The sequence below is a fragment of the Colobus angolensis genome, unplaced genomic scaffold (genome assembly GCF_000951035.1).
Source record: "Colobus angolensis palliatus isolate OR3802 unplaced genomic scaffold, Cang.pa_1.0 Scaffold12, whole genome shotgun sequence".
Taxonomy (NCBI): domain Eukaryota; kingdom Metazoa; phylum Chordata; class Mammalia; order Primates; family Cercopithecidae; genus Colobus; species Colobus angolensis.
In genome coordinates, this window is record NW_012113141.1 from 820509 (window position 1) to 838666 (window position 18158).

At 39.2% G+C, this 18158-nt stretch overlaps 1 protein-coding gene across 3 annotated transcripts in view; it reads left to right on the forward strand.

Annotated features, from left to right (window-relative positions):
• Positions 1-18158, forward strand: part of SIRT1 (sirtuin 1) — a 32464-nt gene extending 14306 nt beyond the window's left edge. For 2 of the 3 annotated variants that reach the window (XM_011926811.1, XM_011926817.1), the window contains 5 exons: positions 6438-6585; positions 7746-7825; positions 8965-9151; positions 12265-12822; positions 16058-18158. In XM_011926811.1, the coding sequence (XP_011782201.1) occupies positions 6438-6585; positions 7746-7825; positions 8965-9151; positions 12265-12822; positions 16058-16380 (1296 nt within the window). In that variant the 3' untranslated portion in view covers positions 16381-18158. Of the gene's footprint in view, positions 1-5824; positions 5950-6437; positions 6586-7745; positions 7826-8964; positions 9152-12264; positions 12823-16057 lie in introns of all 3 variants that reach the window. The other variant, XM_011926826.1, reaches the window with a different exon arrangement.

An 18158-nucleotide genomic window follows, 5' to 3' on the forward strand; every position in this document is an offset into this window, starting at 1 on the left:
CCAGGATGGTCTCGATCTCCTGACCTCGTGATCCGCCCGTCTCGGCCTCCCAAAGTGCTGGGATTACAGGCTTGAGCCACCGTGCCCGGCCGTCGTGTGATCTTATAGCTCACTGCAGTCTCCAACTCTTGGGCTCAAATGATTCTCCTGCCTCATCCTCCCAAGTAGCTAGTACTACAGGTGTGCACCACCATGCCTGGCTGTTTCTTTGTTTTTTTTTGTATGGACAGTCTCACTATGTTGCCCAGGCTGGTCTTAAACTCCTGAGCTCAAGTGATTCTCTTGCCTCAGCTACTCAAAGTGCTGGGATTGTAGGCGTTAAACACCACGTTAGGCCTGTTCTGTTTTTATTAATGTGGATGACTGCTGGTTACTACTGGCCATTTGTGTATCCCTGAATTACCTCTTTGTTCTTAGCCATTTCCCCCATTTGGGTGCTTTTTCATACTGACTTCTGGGAATATTTTTCTTTTGATTTACCTTAAAAACTTTATTTTTATGGATACGTAATAGTTGTACATGTACATTATATATTCTCGAAGAGTTAGGCTTACCGGGGTTCCAGCCTTTAGTAATCCCATGAAGGTGAGCAAACTGAGACATACTTACCAGTTTTAGTCATTCGGTTTGTAATACATAATAGAAATGGTGCTTATCCTACAAGAAAAATAGAAAACTTGAGGATGAGGGATCACAAATTGAAAAGGCAATAAATATTGCATAGAGGGTTAAGTGCTGGGGTTTTCGGGTTTTCTTTTTTCTTTCCTTTTTTTTTTGAGATAGGGTCTTGCTCTGACACCCAGGCTGGACTGCAACCTGTGTTCCCTGGCTTCAAGTGATCCTCTTACCTCCTGAGTAGCTGTGACCACAAGTGTGCACCACCATGCCCAGCTATTTTTTTTGTATTTTTGGTAGAGATGGGATCTTGCCTGTTGCCCAGTCCAGTGCTGGATTTTTGTATCAAAACAGGGCTCTGCTACTTATTTGCTCTTGTGACCAAAATGGCAAGTTATGTTTGTTTTGTGTTTTTTCATCCGCATCGGGGTATATGTCTACAGCTGGGTCAGCAAACTTTCTTTAGTAAGGTAGGGCCTGGTAGTAAATGTAGTCTGCCTTGCGGACTGTATAGGGTCTGTGTCATATGTTCTTTGTTTTCTTTACAGCCTTGAACACATTAAAAAACCCAGTCCTCAGCCTTGTCTGTAGCGTGATAAAGAGGAAATTAAAAGTGCTTATGTTATACGTGGTACATACTAAAATGTATTAACTGGTGACTGGCAGTTTGACATTCTCTTGTGTTAGGTTAATACAGGGGTTGACGTACTATGGCCTCAGTCCAAATGTGGCCCACTTCCCGTTTTTTTTTGGCCTGTGAGCTAAGCAGTAAGCATTAATTTATTACTTAACAAATAAAATTTATGTGGTATACAACATGATGTTTTGACATATGTATGTTGTGTAATGGCTAACTCAAGCTAATACTCATTACTTCGCATACATTTTTTTGGTGGTGAGAACATTTAAAATCTACTCTTAATAATTTTCAGGTATACAATATGTTTTTTTTTTTTGTTCTTGTTTTTGTTTTGAGACAAAATCTCTCTCTTGTCCCCAGGCTGGAGTGCAGTGGTGCTATCTTGGCTCACTGCAACCTCCGCCTCCCAGGTACAAGCGATTCTCCTGCCTCAGCCTCCCAAGTAGCTGGGATTACAGGTGCCTGCCTCCATGCCCAGCTGATTTTTGTATTTTTGGTAGAGACAGGGTTTCACCATGTTGACCAGGTTGGTCTTGAACCCCTGACCTCAGGTGATCCGCCTGCCTCGGCCTCCCAAAGTGCTGGGATTACAGGCATGAGCTACTGTGTCCGGCCACAGTATGTTCTTAATTATAGTCAACAGTAGATCTCCTGAACTTATTATTCCCAACGTCTTCCCAGTCCCACCTCCACCCCCTGCTAATAATTAATTTTAAATGGCTGGGGAAAAAAATTGAAAGAGCTGTTTCATGACTCTTGAAAATTATATAAATTTCTCTTTTTTTTTTTTTTTTTTTTTTTGAGACGGAGTCTCGCTCTGTCGCCCAGGCTGGAGTGCAGTGGCCAGATCTCAGCTCACTGCAAGCTCCGCCTCCCGGGTTTACGCCATTCTCCTGCCTCAGCCTCCCGAGTAGCTGGGACTACAGGCGCCCGCCACCTCGCCCGGCTAGTTTTTTGTATTTTTTAGTAGAGACGGGGTTTCACCGTGTTAGCCAGGATGGTCTCGATCTCCTGACCTCGTGATCCGCCCGTCTCGGCCTCCCAAAGTGCTGGGATTACAGGCTTGAGCCACCGCGCCCGGCCAATTATATAAATTTCTCATGTCAGTGTTCATAAATACAAACTTTTATTAGAGCATAGCCATACTCATTTATATATTGAAATGCGGTTCAATTTGTCATATGACCAATTTATTAGTATTGATTAAGATGTTGAGCAGTTTATTCAAGTGTGGTTTTGTGGAATGAAAGAGACAGGAGGGATTATGAGGACTCTTCTTACCAGGATTGATGTATTTCACTTTTTTTGACAGGAACATTTACATTCTATTTTCTTAGCAACTCTACTTACTGCCTCCATCTGAACTATATATAGGAGGAGGTGGATATCAGCAAAGATTAACATCGGTAAATTTTGATGAATTCTTTAATTTAAAATTCTTATTTTTAAAGAGGGAATTTTGGCTGGGCACAGTGGCTCACACCTGTAATCCCAGCACTTTGGGAGGCCAAGGCAGGTGTATCACCTGAGGTCAGGAGTTTGAGACCAGCCTGAACAACATGGCGAAACCCTGTCTCTACTAAAAATAAACAAAATTAGCTGAGTGTGGTGGCATGCACCTGTAGTCCCAGCTACTTGGGAGGCTGAGGTGGGAGAATTGCCTGAACCCAGGAGGCGGAGGTTACGATGAGCCAAGATCGTGCCACTGCACTCCATCCTGGGTGACAGAGCGAGACTCTGTCTCAAAAAAACAAAAAGGTAGGGGTGAATTTCGTTATGTTGTGTGGGCTGGAGTGTATTGCCCATCCATGGGCATGATCATAGAGTACTACAGCTCCCTAACTCCCAGACTCGAGTGATTCTCCCTGCTCTGTCTCCTCAGTAGCTGAAACTACAGTCCTGTGCCACCACGCCCAGCTTTCTTAGTTTTGAGGGACTGCATTTACACCTGTGCCTTTTACTGGAGTCTTTTATTCATATTGCTAGAAATTTGGAGAAGAAAGAAAGGCATAATCTCTGGAGAAAAGCCATTATTTTTGCAGATAGTTCTAAGCTTTAATTTTGACCTCGTTGGTTGCCTGTGGCCAATTCCTGGATTATTTACATGTTTCCAGACAGAGCTATGTGAAAACAGGGTTTATTTTTATAGTGTTTTGAGTCTTTTGTTTCCAGTTCTGCTTCCACTCTTAGTCTATGAGGATCCGTATGGCAGCAATAGAATGGCCCAGCCCTCATGATTGGTTCCTTAAAAAGGCTTTAGGATATTCAAACTGGGTGGCCTGTCTTGCTTGGAATAGGACTAAGCATGTCACACTTTCACCATGGAAGAGTTAATCCATATTCTATTTGTAAGTTGTATCTCCAGTCCTTTGGTTTTCGACAAGTGGTCCTATCTTAGGAGGAGTGGTTTATATTAGAACAGTCCTTCCAGAGTAATTTTTTTCATTATTTCAGATTCCTTTTGTTTTGTTTTGTTTTGTTTTGTTTTGTTTTGTTTTAAAAGGCTCTCTCTGTCACCCAGGCTGGAGAGCAGTGACATGATCATAGCTCACTGGAACCTCTTCCTCCCTGGGCTCAGGTGATCCTCCCACCTCAGCCTCCTGGGACTACAGGCATGAACCATGAGGGTTCTGGGACTACAGGCATGAACCATGAGGCCCGGCTAATTTGTGTTTTTTGTAGAGTCAGGGTTTTGCCATGTTGCCCAGGCTGGTCTCGAACTCCTGGTCTCAAGTAACCTGCCCTCCTCAGCCTTCCGAACTGCTGGGATTAGAGGTGTGAGCCACCATACCTGTACTATTTCTCTTAGTTTGAACACTGTATTTAAATCTAATAATTCAGACATGGTCCATTTCATACTTGACAGAAAGTATGAGTCAGAGACTCAAATCATTCAGATTCTCACATACGTAAAACGTAGGCTTGGCCAGGCGTGGTGGCACACGCCTGTAATCCCAGCACTTTGGGAGGCCGAGGCGGGTGGATCACTTGAGGTCAGGAGTTGAAGACCAGCCTGACCAACATGGAGAAACTCCATCTCTACTAAAATACAATATTAGCCGGAGTGGTGGCGCATGCCTGTAATCCCAGCTATTCAGGAGGCTGAGGCAGGAGAATCACTTGAACCTGGGAGGCAGAGGTTGCGGTGAGCTGAGATTGTGCCATTGCACTCCATCTAGCCTGGGCAAAAAGAGCGAAATTCTGTCTCAAAAAAAAGAAGTAGGCTTATAAAATAAACAATGTCCTTTATGATTTGTCTTAAAGGTAGTTAAATAGTTAAATTAATTTTAAGGGCTAACTGAACTGTTATAAGTAGGACATGGAGGGAAACAAGCGTAAGAGCTAAGTCTAGTGTCCCGTACTTGTTTGTTTCTCTTACTCTACCCTTTAGGAAGGGTGGGAGTGGACGTGGATAAGGCACACAGTTAATTCAGGGAGGGTGGAGTCTTGGTACTTGCTCTTGTTCCCTGACCATACTTTGGAGTTATTTTATCTTTTTAATTCTGCGTTTGGCATGCTATTATCACTTGCTTACTGCCATGGATCCTATTTTATCTGTTGTCTAGCATATTCTCGTAGTGCCGAAAATACTGTAAAAGCTGTTTCCAGAAGGAGCTTTAATAAGACATTACAATGCTTAATCTCTCAAATGTAAATGTATTAGAACAAAGCATTCTGGGGAAGAAAACAGTGGTGGATTTAACACAAGTCACTTTTCCAAAACAATGGCTTTTGATTTTCTGTAAACATTGACTTTATTAAGCTTTTCCCTTGCTACTATGTGCACTGTCCATTTCTTAAATTGGAAAGAGTTATTCATAAAATTTGTGATAAATATTTGAATGTAAGGCAACATTTTGGGATACTAGGTTTTTAGCAGCATGTGGACATGTATGTGATAGCTGTTATGGAATTCACTTAAGTTTTACTTAGAAGCCTGGGTAGTAGAACCTGGAAGTTTCAGTGGGGATTTTTTTTTAATTTGAAATATTAAATAGGTAAAAAGTCATCTTTAATCGCTATTAAACTTTTTTGTATAATGTCAGAAGTGAAAGCTCCCCACATCTGCTTACAGCCTGTTTGTATCCTTCCTGACTTGGTTGATTAAATGGACATCTCTATATACATGTGCATATAATTTCAATTTTTGCTTAGTAACAAAAACAAAAGTTATACATACTGGTGACTAATTTGCTTTTTTCACGTATGTCATGAACCATTTTCCAGGGCAGTTCATCTAGATCTCCCTCATTCTTTTTAATGGCTACATATTCCACTATTTATGGACGTACCATATTTATACAACCGGTTCCCTACTGATGGGCATACGGTTGTGTCTAGTTTTTTGCTAGCATTCTGATAGATTAGAGCCTGTAATGAATGGTAAGGAAGTAAGTAGATGATAGCACTACTACTTTAAAGGAAAAAGTAGAGAAGAAACTTCCTTTGCCATAGTCACTTACTAAATGAAATTTAATAAAAACACTGTCAAAAGTTGGGAGGACCAAAATTGATACTTTTTCTCTGATCTTTTTGCCATGTGTATATCTGAATTCTTTGTTTTTAAAGAAGAAACAGCATTGAAGCATTATTTGGGGGGAAAAACACACACACAAAATCCAGCAACTCAGCATTCATGAGCAACTCTATACTATACCAGTATGTGCCTGTGCAGTGGAAGGAAAACAATTTTGGTAAGGATTAATACTTTAGCTTTAAACTTCCAACAGGTTGATATTCTAATGAATGATAAATCAGAAAAATTTTTAAATATTCTTGTATTGACAGTGCTTTTTAAAAAATCACCCTACCTTGATACCTGTAATTTTAAAGTTTCCCATTTTTCTTTAAAGAAAAAAATCTGAATTTGCAGCCAACAAAAATTAGATAACCTAAGGTTGTGTTACTTCTGACTTTTATTAAAATATCAACATTTATTAGAGATGTTTATGGGCTGACTTTGTCTTTTTCTTCAAGAGGCCAAGTTCACTAATTGCTGAGTTTTATACATGACAGCAACAGTCCTTTTGTAGGTGTGTGTTGCATCCATCTACTTTAAAATGCTCATCTATTTCTTTTTTAAAATTATATGTGGGGCATTATCGGTAGTTTTTTGTTAAACATATGACATCTGTAGTTTATTTCACTAATGTAAATTTTTTCTACCTTTTGCTTGATATAGGAAATATATCCTGGACAATTCCAACCATCTCTCTGTCACAAATTCATAGCCTTGTCAGATAAGGAAGGAAAACTACTTCGCAACTATACCCAGAACATAGACACGCTGGAACAGGTTGCGGGAATCCAGAGGATAATTCAGTGTCATGGTTAGTAAACTTCAGAATGGTTTTCTGTAGTTTATTTTAGTTTTATAGGAGGATTTTTCCTCTAAAGCAGACTGCCATTGAGAAGTGGAGATAAAGCATTATTTAATCATGTTATCTCGTTAATTATAGATAACCTCAGAAAAATAGAAAACAAAAATAATAAAAACAGAAGTATTGGCCTTCACAGTTAATTATATAAAACCTCAGATATTAATTTGCTTTTGATTTCAAAAGATGCTGCAGTTGCATGCATTCAATTATTTTGAGTAATCTTTTCTGGCTGGATGTGGTGTCTCACGCCTGTAATCCTAGCACTTTGGGAAGCTGAAGCAGGCGGATCACATGAGGCCTCACGCCTGTAATCCTAGCACTTTGGGAAGCTGAAGCAGGCGGATCACATGAGACCAGGAGTTCGAGAACAGCCTGGCCAACATGGTGAAACCCTGGCTCTACTAAAAATACGAAAATTAGCCGGGCATGGTGGCATACCTGTTATCCCAGCTACTTAGGAGACTGAGGCATGAGAATCACTTGAACCTGGGAGTTGGAGGTTGCAGTGAGCCAAGATTGCACCATTGCGCTCTAGCCTGGGAGACAGAGTGAGACTCTGTCCAAAAAAAAAAACTGATTATAAGAGTAATATTAACTATTAATGAAGAAATGTGACATCTTTATGAAACTAAAAGAACTGGATAAACGAAAAGAACTGGATAGTTGAGAGGTACAGGATTCAGAGATTCAGAAATGTTTAATGTAAAACAAGTATGAACAGGCCATTAGGTATCTAAAGTGTTTCTAAGAATTGCTGAACTAAGGTAATAGAATTGGAACTGTTCAACTCTGCAGGATTTTAGCTCTGGAGGACTGAGTTGTTACAGTTTTGTTGAAAAGAGTAGCTTTAGAAGGCATCATTATTGTCTCAGCGATTGAGAATTGTATTCATTCTATGTATAAATAAATATATACATTCTTCATCCCCTAGATTCTCCTGTAGTGTATCACAAAATCTGCAGTGTGTTCTGAGGTTTAAAATCAAAGTTAAAAGCAAAAATCTTTAAACCCTCTTAACATTTCTGATGTCAAACTTTATAACGTTCGTGGTGTGTTCAAGAAACAGAAATACTTCGTTAATAAAGCACATACATGTTGGTTGTTTTTAGGTTCCTTTGCAACAGCATCTTGCCTGATTTGTAAATACAAAGTTGACTGTGAAGCTGTACGAGGAGATATTTTTAATCAGGTAATTTGTTGCCCATATTTTAGGAATTGTGCATGTCTCTGAAGTATTTCTTCTTTTGCCTCAAAATCCTTTTTTTCCCCTTAAAAGTATACGTGGTACAGAAAGATTCAGGAAGAAAATAGTAATTGGGAATTTTGGTAAAATACACAAGAACCTTTCAATACCTTATATAGAAAACAGCCCTATAAAGTCTCTTAAAATTATGAAATTGGCTTCTTAGTATTTAAGCTAAACATAAAACGTCAGATCATAAGCAAGTTGTTGTTGTAGTTTTTCTCCTTTCCCTTTTTGTGCCTGTCAGATTTGGACCTTAAATTAGTTGTGGTAATCTTTTAAAATTATTTCATACGTGTTCATTGCCAAAAAATATAGGAAAATGTAGCAGAAAATAAAAATTATCCAGAAATATGTCCTATGTGCTTAGCAATATATAGTTAATTATATCATTATGAAAGAGAAAGAATAGTATATTAAAATGGAATCATTGGTCGGGTGCAGTGGCTCATGCTTGTAATCGCAGCGCTTTGGGAGGCTGAGGTGGGTGGATCATTTGAGGTCAGAAGTTTGAGACCAACCTGGCCAACATGGCAAAACCCTGTCTCTCTTAAAAATATAAACTTTACCTGGGCATGGTAGTATATGCCTTTAATCTCAGCTACTTAGGAGGCTGAGGCAGGAGAATCATTTGAACTCAGGAGGTGGAGGTTGTAGTGACCTGAGATCATGCCACTGCACTCCAGCCTGGGCAATGGAATGAGACTCTATCTCAAATAAATAAAATGGAGTAATTTTATTTTACAAATGTGTATTTTTCTTTTAAAGGATCAATTCCCATTTTGTGTATATACACACATTGTGTTTTTCCTCTTATATGATGGACTCTTCAATGTCAAGTGTTTTTCTATATAGATATTATAACAAGAGCATAGGATTTCACTGTTTTATAGTATGTTAATAAACTACCCATCATTGACGTTTAGATTGTTATCCAGTTGCTGTTTATCCATAGCTTTTCTGTTTTTTTTTTTTTTTTTTTAATAATTCTGAAATGTATTCTTAGAGGTATGGAAATGTTGACTATTTCTAACTTGGGCTTACTGTTTGCTTCTCTGCCTCAACCAAAATCTGAAAATACGTAGGTAGTTCCTCGATGTCCTAGGTGCCCAGCTGATGAACCGCTTGCTATCATGAAACCAGAGATTGTGTTTTTTGGTGAAAATTTACCAGAACAGTTTCATAGAGCCATGAAGTATGACAAAGATGAAGTTGACCTCCTCATTGTTATTGGGTCTTCCCTCAAAGTAAGACCGGTAGCACTAATTCCAAGTAAGTTGGTGATGGCTTTTGGAGATCATTTCTATATATAATGTCATGGGTTGTGGATCTGTATAATAGACCCTAACCTTAGTAATCTTACTCTGCTTCTGCTTGAAAGAGGGGTGAAGAGCTAATTTTCGAAATTGTTTGTTTATTTATTTATTGAGATGGGGTTTCCCTCTTGTTGCCCAGACTGGAGTGCGGTGGTGTGATCTCAGCTCACTGCAACCTCCGCCTCCTGGGTTCAAGCGATCCTCCTGCCTCAGCCTCCTGAGTAGCTGGGAGTACAGTTGTCCATCAACATGCCTGGCTAACTTTTTATATTTTTAGTAGAGACCGGGTTTCGCCATGTTGGCCAGGCTGGTCTCGAACTCCTGAGCTCAGGTGATCCACCCGTCTTGGCGTCCCAAAATGCTGGGATTACAGGCATGAGCCACAATGGCAGCCAGAAATTGTTTATTTTTAGTAGAGATGAGGTCCTGTTGTGTTGCCCAGGCTGGATTCGAACTCCTGGGCTCAAGGATCCTCCTGCCTCAGCCCCTTGAGTATCTAGGATTACAGGCACAAGCCTCCACATCTGGCTAAACTATTTTTTATGTGGCATTGTTGTTCATTGAGACTGGTGAATCTGACATTTTGATGGGATGTGGAGGGTTGTCAAAACACAAGTAATGTTAGTGACTCATGCCTGTAATCTCAGCACTTTTGGAGGCTGAGGTGGGTGGATCCCTTGAGGGCAGCAGTTTGAGACCAGCCTGGCCAACATGGTGAAACCCTGTCTCTGCTAAAAATACAAAAATCAGCTGGGTGTGGTGGTGTGCACATGTAGTCCCAGCTACTTGGGAGGCTGTGAGAACCGCTTGAACCCAGGAGGCAGAGGTTGCAATGAGCCGAGATTGTGCCACTGCACTCCAGCCTGGGTGACAGAGTGGGACTCTGTCTCAAAAAATCAAAAACAAAAAAACCCACAAGTAATGCTAAACTCTGCTTCTAATTTATGTGAAAAATTAAGACAAAGGTAAAGAGTTCAATTTAGACTTTTTGGTAGAATGTGTTTTTAATGTTAGCATCAGTTAATTTATGAAATGGTCCTTAATCCTCATATTTTTTATTCTTAATAAGATTATAGTTGTTGATCTTTCAAGTTTGATTGATTTCACATTTAATAAATTCAAATATATAGTTTGGTAGAAGGTAGAAGTGTAACATACCATGTAAGGTGGAATTTGGGGGCTCAAAATGATTGGTTCATTCTTGTTGTAATAATAGCCAAGTCATAATGGTGATATGTTGGTCTAGTTTACCCAAAAGGGTGTATGTATAAAATGTTCACATAAAATTTAAATCCCTATTACTCTCAGGAACATTTCTTTGTCATATGTATTCTCATACCGTTTCCTCCTCTAGTTTAGAATCAGAGGAGGAGGAGGAGAGAGAGATTTCATTTGCATCAGATGTGTCCTTTCACAAGTGAGAGAAAGAGGAGAGGAAACAATATTAAATCCCTAGCCAGAGAATTTAATTGGACCCCACATCAGCAGTCAAGGCAGCCAGAGTAAACAGTTGAAGGAAACATGGATTCAAGCTCTTCAATTTTGTGTCTATCCCATATCTCATGGCTTTAGCAGTTAACTCAGTCTTACCTAATTAGCTGTGAAATTCTGTTAAAGTAGAGTATAAGACAATTTGCAATTAAATGAAACATGAAAATTTAATATACAAGTCCCTTTGTTCTTGAGTTGCTCTTTTTAAAGCAAATTCAGAGACACTGCTTAAAAAGCTTTTTTTTTTTTTTATTTTTAAGAGACGGGTGTCTTGCTGTAGCTCAGGCTAGAGTGCAGTGGTGCAGTTACAGCTCACTGCAGCCTTGAACTCCTGGAGACAAGCAATCCGTCCACTTCAGCTTCCCGAGTAGTTAGGACCACATGCGCACACCATGCTTGGCTAATGAAAAAAATTTTTTTTTTGTAGAAACGGGATTCACTTTGTTGTCCAGGCTGGTCATAAACTGGCCTCAAGTGATCCTTCCTCCTCTGCCTCTCAAAGCATTAGGATTACAGGCATGAGCTACCACGCCCAGTCCTTAAAAACTTTTATTTCGAAAGCTGTGGGATAGTATGGTGTGTTGCAAAGATAATTAAGAAACAGGTTTATAATAGTGTAGAATTTATTTGTATGAGTTTTTTCCTCCCCTCCCCCCCACTCCTTTCCTCCCTTCCTTCCGTCTTTCCATCCTTCCATCCTTCTTCTGTTTGTCCTTCCTTTCTTCTGTATGTCCGTCCTTCTGTCCATTCGTCCTTCCTTCCCATCAGTCCATCCTTCCTCCCATCCTCCCATCCTCCCTCCCATCCTTCCTCCCTCCCATCCTTCCTCCCATCCTCCCTCCCAACCTCCCTCCCATCCTCCCATCCTCCCTCCCATCCTTCCTCCCATCCTCCTTCCCTCCCTCGTTGCCCAGGCTGGAGTGCAATGGCATGATCTTGGCTCACTGCAGTCTCTTCCTCACTACAGTCTCTGCCTCCTGGATTCAAGCAGTTCTCCTCCCAAGAAGCTGGGATTAGAGGCATGCGCCACCCCACACACCTGGCTAATAGTAGAGACGGGGTTTCACCGCGTTGGTCAGGTTGGTCTTGAACTCCTGACCTCAGGTGATCCGCCTGCCTCGGCCATCCAAAGTGCTGGGATTACAGGTGTGGGCCACCGCACCCGGCTCACCTTCTTTATATCAGGAGCTACTTAAGTAGAACATTTATGTGCCAAGAACTCTTCTGTGCACTTGACTTATTAACTCATTTAATCTTTACCACAGTCTTGTGGAAAAGTACTGTTACCCCATTCTACAGACAAGGAAATTTGAGGTTCAGAGTGGGAAAGTCTGGGAAGATTGCTCAGGGGTTACCAGGTGACAGGAGCAGAACCTGAACGTTTTATAAAAGACATTTAACTGCCCATCTGCTTGCTTGATGAAGTGTAATGGCTTGGTTAAGTATTTAGTGCATGGGTCTTTTTTGGAAATTTGGAGCTCAAGCCCTTGTTGGATTTTTGCGTAATGTATCTGTTGTGGTTTTATTAGCTTACTTCCTCCTCCCTTTTTCTAACTCTTATTTTTCACCCTATTTTAGGTTCCATACCCCATGAAGTGCCTCAGATATTAATTAATAGAGAACCTTTGCCTCATCTGCATTTTGATGTAGAACTTCTTGGAGACTGTGATGTCATAATTAATGAATTGTGTCATAGGTTAGGTGGTGAATATGCCAAACTTTGCTGTAACCCTGTAAAGCTTTCAGAAATTACTGAAAAACCCCCACGAACACAAAAAGAATTGGCTTATTTGTCAGACTTGCCACCCACACCTCTTCATATTTCAGAAGACTCAAGTTCACCAGAAAGAACTTCACCACCAGATTCTTCAGTGATTGTCACACTTTTAGACCAAGCAGCTAAGAGTAATGATGATTTAGATGTGTCTGAATCAAAAGGTCATATGGAAGAAAAACCACAGGAAGTACAAAATTCTAGGAATGTTGAAAGTATTGCTGAACAGATGGGAAATCCGGATTTGAAGAATGTTGGTTCCAGTACTGGGGAGAAAAATGAAAGAACTTCAGTGGCTGGAACAGTGAGAAAATGCTGGCCTAGTAGAGTGGCAAAGGAGCAGATTAGTAAGCGGCTTGATGGTAAGAAAGGCAATCGAACCATTTTGAAAGTATAGTTGTCATAACAATATTTCCAAAAAATTAGCTATTTTGGCAGGTTAATCGATAAAGTAGCTTTATGTAGTTGATTCTGTTTAGAGAAACTGTACAGTTCGTAATCAGAAAGGTAAATCTGGTATCCTTCATAATACGGAGAAGGAAGTGTTTAATAGTGCTCTGTATGTTTTCTCTAGGAGATGGAAAAATAAGAATGGGTTATTAGCTGGCAGAAACGATGAGAGATTTGGGTGCTTATTGTGGGTTAGCTGCTTTACATATGGTACCTGATTTTAATCTTCTGAGGTAGGATCTGTTATTTCTTCTGCAGGTGGGAAAACTCAGGACCGTAGAGGTTAAATACCTCATGCATGGTAACTGCAAGAAGTGGAAGAACCAGATTAAAAATCTAGTCTATTTGTGCGTAGAGCCTGCGCCCTTAACTACTGTGCAGTGTTGTCTGAGATTTAGAACACATCGGTGTTTTCTCTGAGGACTTAGAAAGAATCCGTGATTCTTTTCCACTGAATATAGGAATAGTTTCCACCCTGTTTAGAACATGCATAGTCTTTATCAATCAGTGTTAATTGATATAGGTGAAATCACTTTCTACTCTTTGGAGCTGATGTTTTAAGTCCAAGTAGTCTGTATGGTCGAAATTCCTAACTTAATGTTAGAAAAATACTGTTTAAAAAAAAAAAAAAACCACTGTAACTTAGCTATAATTTAGGACTTTAGGTCTCATTCCATTTACCATACTTGGTGAAAACTGACAAATTTTAGACAACTGTATTTGAGTATTCCAGTCATTTGCTGTAAATACATTGTAGTTTGGTTGAATAAACCTTTGGCCTTTTTCATATTAGGCACTGTGGTAAGTTCTGGAGACACAGTGATTAATGTATGTAATTATAAATGTGGGTGATACTCATTAATACTTTGGTATAGGTGCTACTGAAGAACAAAGTATTATTGTTTTGAACAAAACATCACCCAAAAGGTAGGTTTTTTTTTTTTTGTTGATGGAGTCTCACTTTTGCCCAGGCTGGAGTGCAGTGGCACAGTGTCAGTTCACTGCAACCTCCGCCTCCCGGGTTGAAGTGATTCTTCTGCCTCAGCCTCCTGAGTAGCTGAGATTACAGGCGTGCGCCACCATGCCCAGCTGATTTTTGTATTTTTAGTAGAGACGGGGTTTTGCCATGTTGGTAAGTCTGGTCTCAAACTCCTGACCTTGTGATCCACCCGCCTCGGCCTCCAAAAGTGCTGGAATTACGGCGTGAGCCACCATGCCCAGCCCCAAAAGGTAGATTGTACTTGGAGATTAGATTATACAAGGCTTTCTAAGGAGCAAAATATTTAACAATAAGTAGGGATTTAAAAAGAGCAGACGCGTTCCCAGGGGAAACTAGAAAAAGCATAGAGGGATGCTTATGTTTGCAAATCGTGGCAGAAGTCAGAAAGTAGAAAAATTGCTGCTGACTTAGGTAATACACAGTCGTCTCTATCATAAACAAAGTCTACCTGTGCACTAAGACTTGCACTGGGAACTTTTCTTGAATGTCATTTTGGCAGATGTGTCAAACGCATCAATCTCTTTTCCCAAGAAACAGAGTTAACCTGAACAGTCATTTTTATTTTTTTACATTTTTATTAATTTTTTTTTTTTGAGACGGAGTTTTGCTCTTGCTGTCCAGGCTGAAGTACAATGGCATGATCTTGGCTCACGGCAACCTCCACCTCCTGGCAACCTCCGCCTCCCAGGTTCCAGCGATTCTCCTGCCTCAGCCTCCCGAGTAGCTGTAGCTGAAACCACAGGCGCGTGTCCTCATGCTCAGCTAATTTTTTTTTTTTTTTTTTTTTTTTTTTTTTGTAGAGACAAGGCCTTACCACATGGCCCAGACTGATCTCAAACTCCTGGGCTCAGCAGTCTGCCTGCCTTGGCCTCCCAAAGTGTAGGGATTACAGGTGTGAGCCACTGTGCCTTGCCTGTGGTGTCTTAGGAACCTGATGAGTACTATGTATCTGTTGTAATAGAGGGAAGTAAGTGGTTTTCACAGTGATTTGTAGTGGACTGTGAAATAAATTTCAGGGATTCAGGTCAGAATTGTCACACAGGTTGTAGTCAGGGTGAGAACTGGGTCATGATGCAGTGTAAAAGTTTGAGAGCCACTTTGGAGAGAACTTTAGGTTTGCCACCTACCAGTGTGGTAACCAGGCTTCTGTGAATTAGTCTGGGATATGGTACAATAAATATTACATTTATTATGTGTGAAAAGAGATGTTAAGTTAGGGACATATTGTGAATTCAAGGGTAGAAAACTTTTCCATCAGTTTTTAGGGATCCTACTCTTTCACTTAAACCCCAAATGGCCAAGCTAGGATTGATTTGGTGTGCTCTAGAAAGAACTTTATTGGTATTCATGGATTCAGATTACATCTTAGAGGACTTCAAAAGCATCTTAGACTGTATGTGTATAAACACACACATTCTGAATCAGTAGGTGGCTCATGGGGCCTGAGAGCTTCTCGAGTGAATCTAAATTTAGATTCACAGGTGATACTGTAGATTCACAGTGTCTACAGACTACACTATGAATTTGTGGTGATTACATTATTGACAATATTTTAGGTTTATAATCAGAAAAAAGTTAAAATAGTTAATGAAGATGCTTTAAAAGCCTGTGTGCTTTTAGAGAAGTTGCTTAATGAACACAAATTGGGTATCTAATGTAGGCTGGGCTGGATACTTCATTTTCAACAAATCTTTTTAAAATAATTGGTGAAATAACCTTTATTGAATATGGTTCTCTACATTTTTCGTACTTCCCTCATAGGATTGTGAAAATTTATTTCATTCTCTAGATGAGGAAATTGAGGCACAGAGGTACACTTACAAATTTACAAAGATATAATAAATGGCACAACTAAGATTTGAACCCAGGACTAAGTGTATTGCTTGTATTTAATTAATTTTTAAGAGACAGGCCATCACTGTGTTGCCTAGGCTGGCCCTTGAACTCCTGGGCTCAAGCAGTCCACCCGCCTCAGCCTCCTGAGTAGCTGGAACTGCAGGCACATCATGGCCTCCCAGTCGTTTTTAAACACTTATGGTAGTCTTTCATAAGGACACTTATAAAAGGCAGAGCTGGTACCCACACTTCATTTCAGACTGAGTTAGTCTTAGAAAACTGAAAGTAACGTTTTCATCATTATATTTCAGGTAATCAGTATCTGTTTTTGCCACCAAATCGTTACATTTTCCATGGCGCTGAGGTATATTCAGACTCTGAAGATGACGTCTTATCCTCTAGTTCAAGTAACAGTGATAGTGGGACATGCCAGAGTCCAAGTTTAGAAGAACCCATGGAAGATGAAAGTGAAATTGAAGAATTCTACAATGGCTTAGAAGATGAGCCTGATGTTCCAGAGAGAGCTGGAGGAGCTGGATTTGGGACTGATGGAGATGATCAAGAGGCAATTAATGAAGCTATATCTATGAAACAGGAAGTAACAGACATGAACTATCCATCAAACAAATCATAGTGTAATAATTGTGCAGGTACAGGAATTGTTCCACCAGCATTAGGAACTTTAGCATGTCAAAATGAATGTTTACTTGTGAACTCTATAGAGCAAGGAAACCAGAAAGGTAATATTTATAGATTGGTAAAATAGATCGTTTTTCATGGATAATTTTTAACTTCATTATTTCTGTACTTGTACAAATTCAACACTAACTTTTTTTTTAAAAAAGGTACTAAGTATCTTTAATCAGCTGTTGGTCAAGACTAACTTTCTTTTAAAGATTCATTTGTATGATAAATTCATATGTATATATAATTTTTGTTTTTGTCTAGTGAGTTTCAACATTTTTAAAGTTTTCAAAAAGCCATCGGAATGTTAAATTAATGTAAAGGGAACAGCTTATCTAGACCAAAGAATGGTATTTTCACTTTTCTTTGTAACATTGAATGGTTTGAAGTACTCAAAATCTGTTAACTCTAAACTTTTGATTCTTTAACACAATTACTTATTTTTAAACACTGGCATTTTCCAAAACTTGTGGCAGCTAACTTTTTAAAATCTCAAATGACATGCAATGTGAGTAGAAGGAAGTCGACAATATGTGGGAGGGCACTCGGTTGTCTTTACTTTTAAAAGTAATACTTGGTGCTAAGAATTTCAGGATTATTGTATTTATGTTCAAATGAAGATGGCTTTTGTACTTCCTGTGGACATGTAGTAATGTCTATATTGGCTCATAAAACTAACCTGAAAAACAAATAAATGCTTTGGAAATGTTTCAGTTGCTTTAGAAACAATAGTGCCTGCCTGGATCCCCTTAGTTTTGAAATATTTGCCATTGTTGTTTAAATACCTATCACTGTGGTAGAGCTTGCATTGATCTTTTCCACAAGTATTAAACTGCCAAAAGTGAATATGCAAAGCCTTTCCGAATCTATAATAATGGTACTTCTACTGGGGAGAGTGTAATATTTTGGACTGCTGTTTTCCATTAATGAGGAGAGCAACAGGCCCCTGATTACAGTTCCAAAGTAATAAGATGTTAATTATAACTCAGCCAGAAAGTACATGTCTCCTTCCATTGGGAGGATTTGGTGTTCAATACCAAACTGCTAGCCTAGTATCATGGAGATGTAACTTGTAATAGCAGAATAGTTAATGAATGAAACTAGTTCTTATAATTTATCTTTATTTAAAAGCTTAGCCTGCCTTAAAACTAGAGATCAACTTTCTCAGCTGCAAAAGCTTCTAGTCTTTCAAGAAGTTCATACTTTATGAAATTGCACCGTAAGCATTTATTTTTTAGACCATTTTTGAACATTACTCCTAAATTAATAAAGTATTCCTCTGTTGCTTTAGTATTTATTACAATAAAAAGGGTTTGAAGTATAGCTGTTCTTTATGCATAAAATACCCAGCTAGGACCATTACTGCCAGAGAAAAAAAATCGTATTTGAATGGCCATTTCTCTACTTAAAAGATGTCTGAATCTGAATTTATTTGGCTACACTAAAGAATGCAGTATATTTAGTTTTCCATTTGCATGATGTGTTTGTGCTATAGATAATATTTTAAATTGAAAAGTTTGTTTTAAATTATTTTTACAGTGAAGACTGTTTTCAGCTCTTTTTATATTGTACATAGTCTTTTATGTAATCTACTGGCATATGTTTTGTAGACTGTTTAATGACTGGATATCTTCCTTCAACTTTTGAAATACAAAACCAGTGTTTTTTTACTTGTACACTGTTTTAAAGTCTATTAAAACTGTCATTTGACTTTTTTCTGTTAACTTA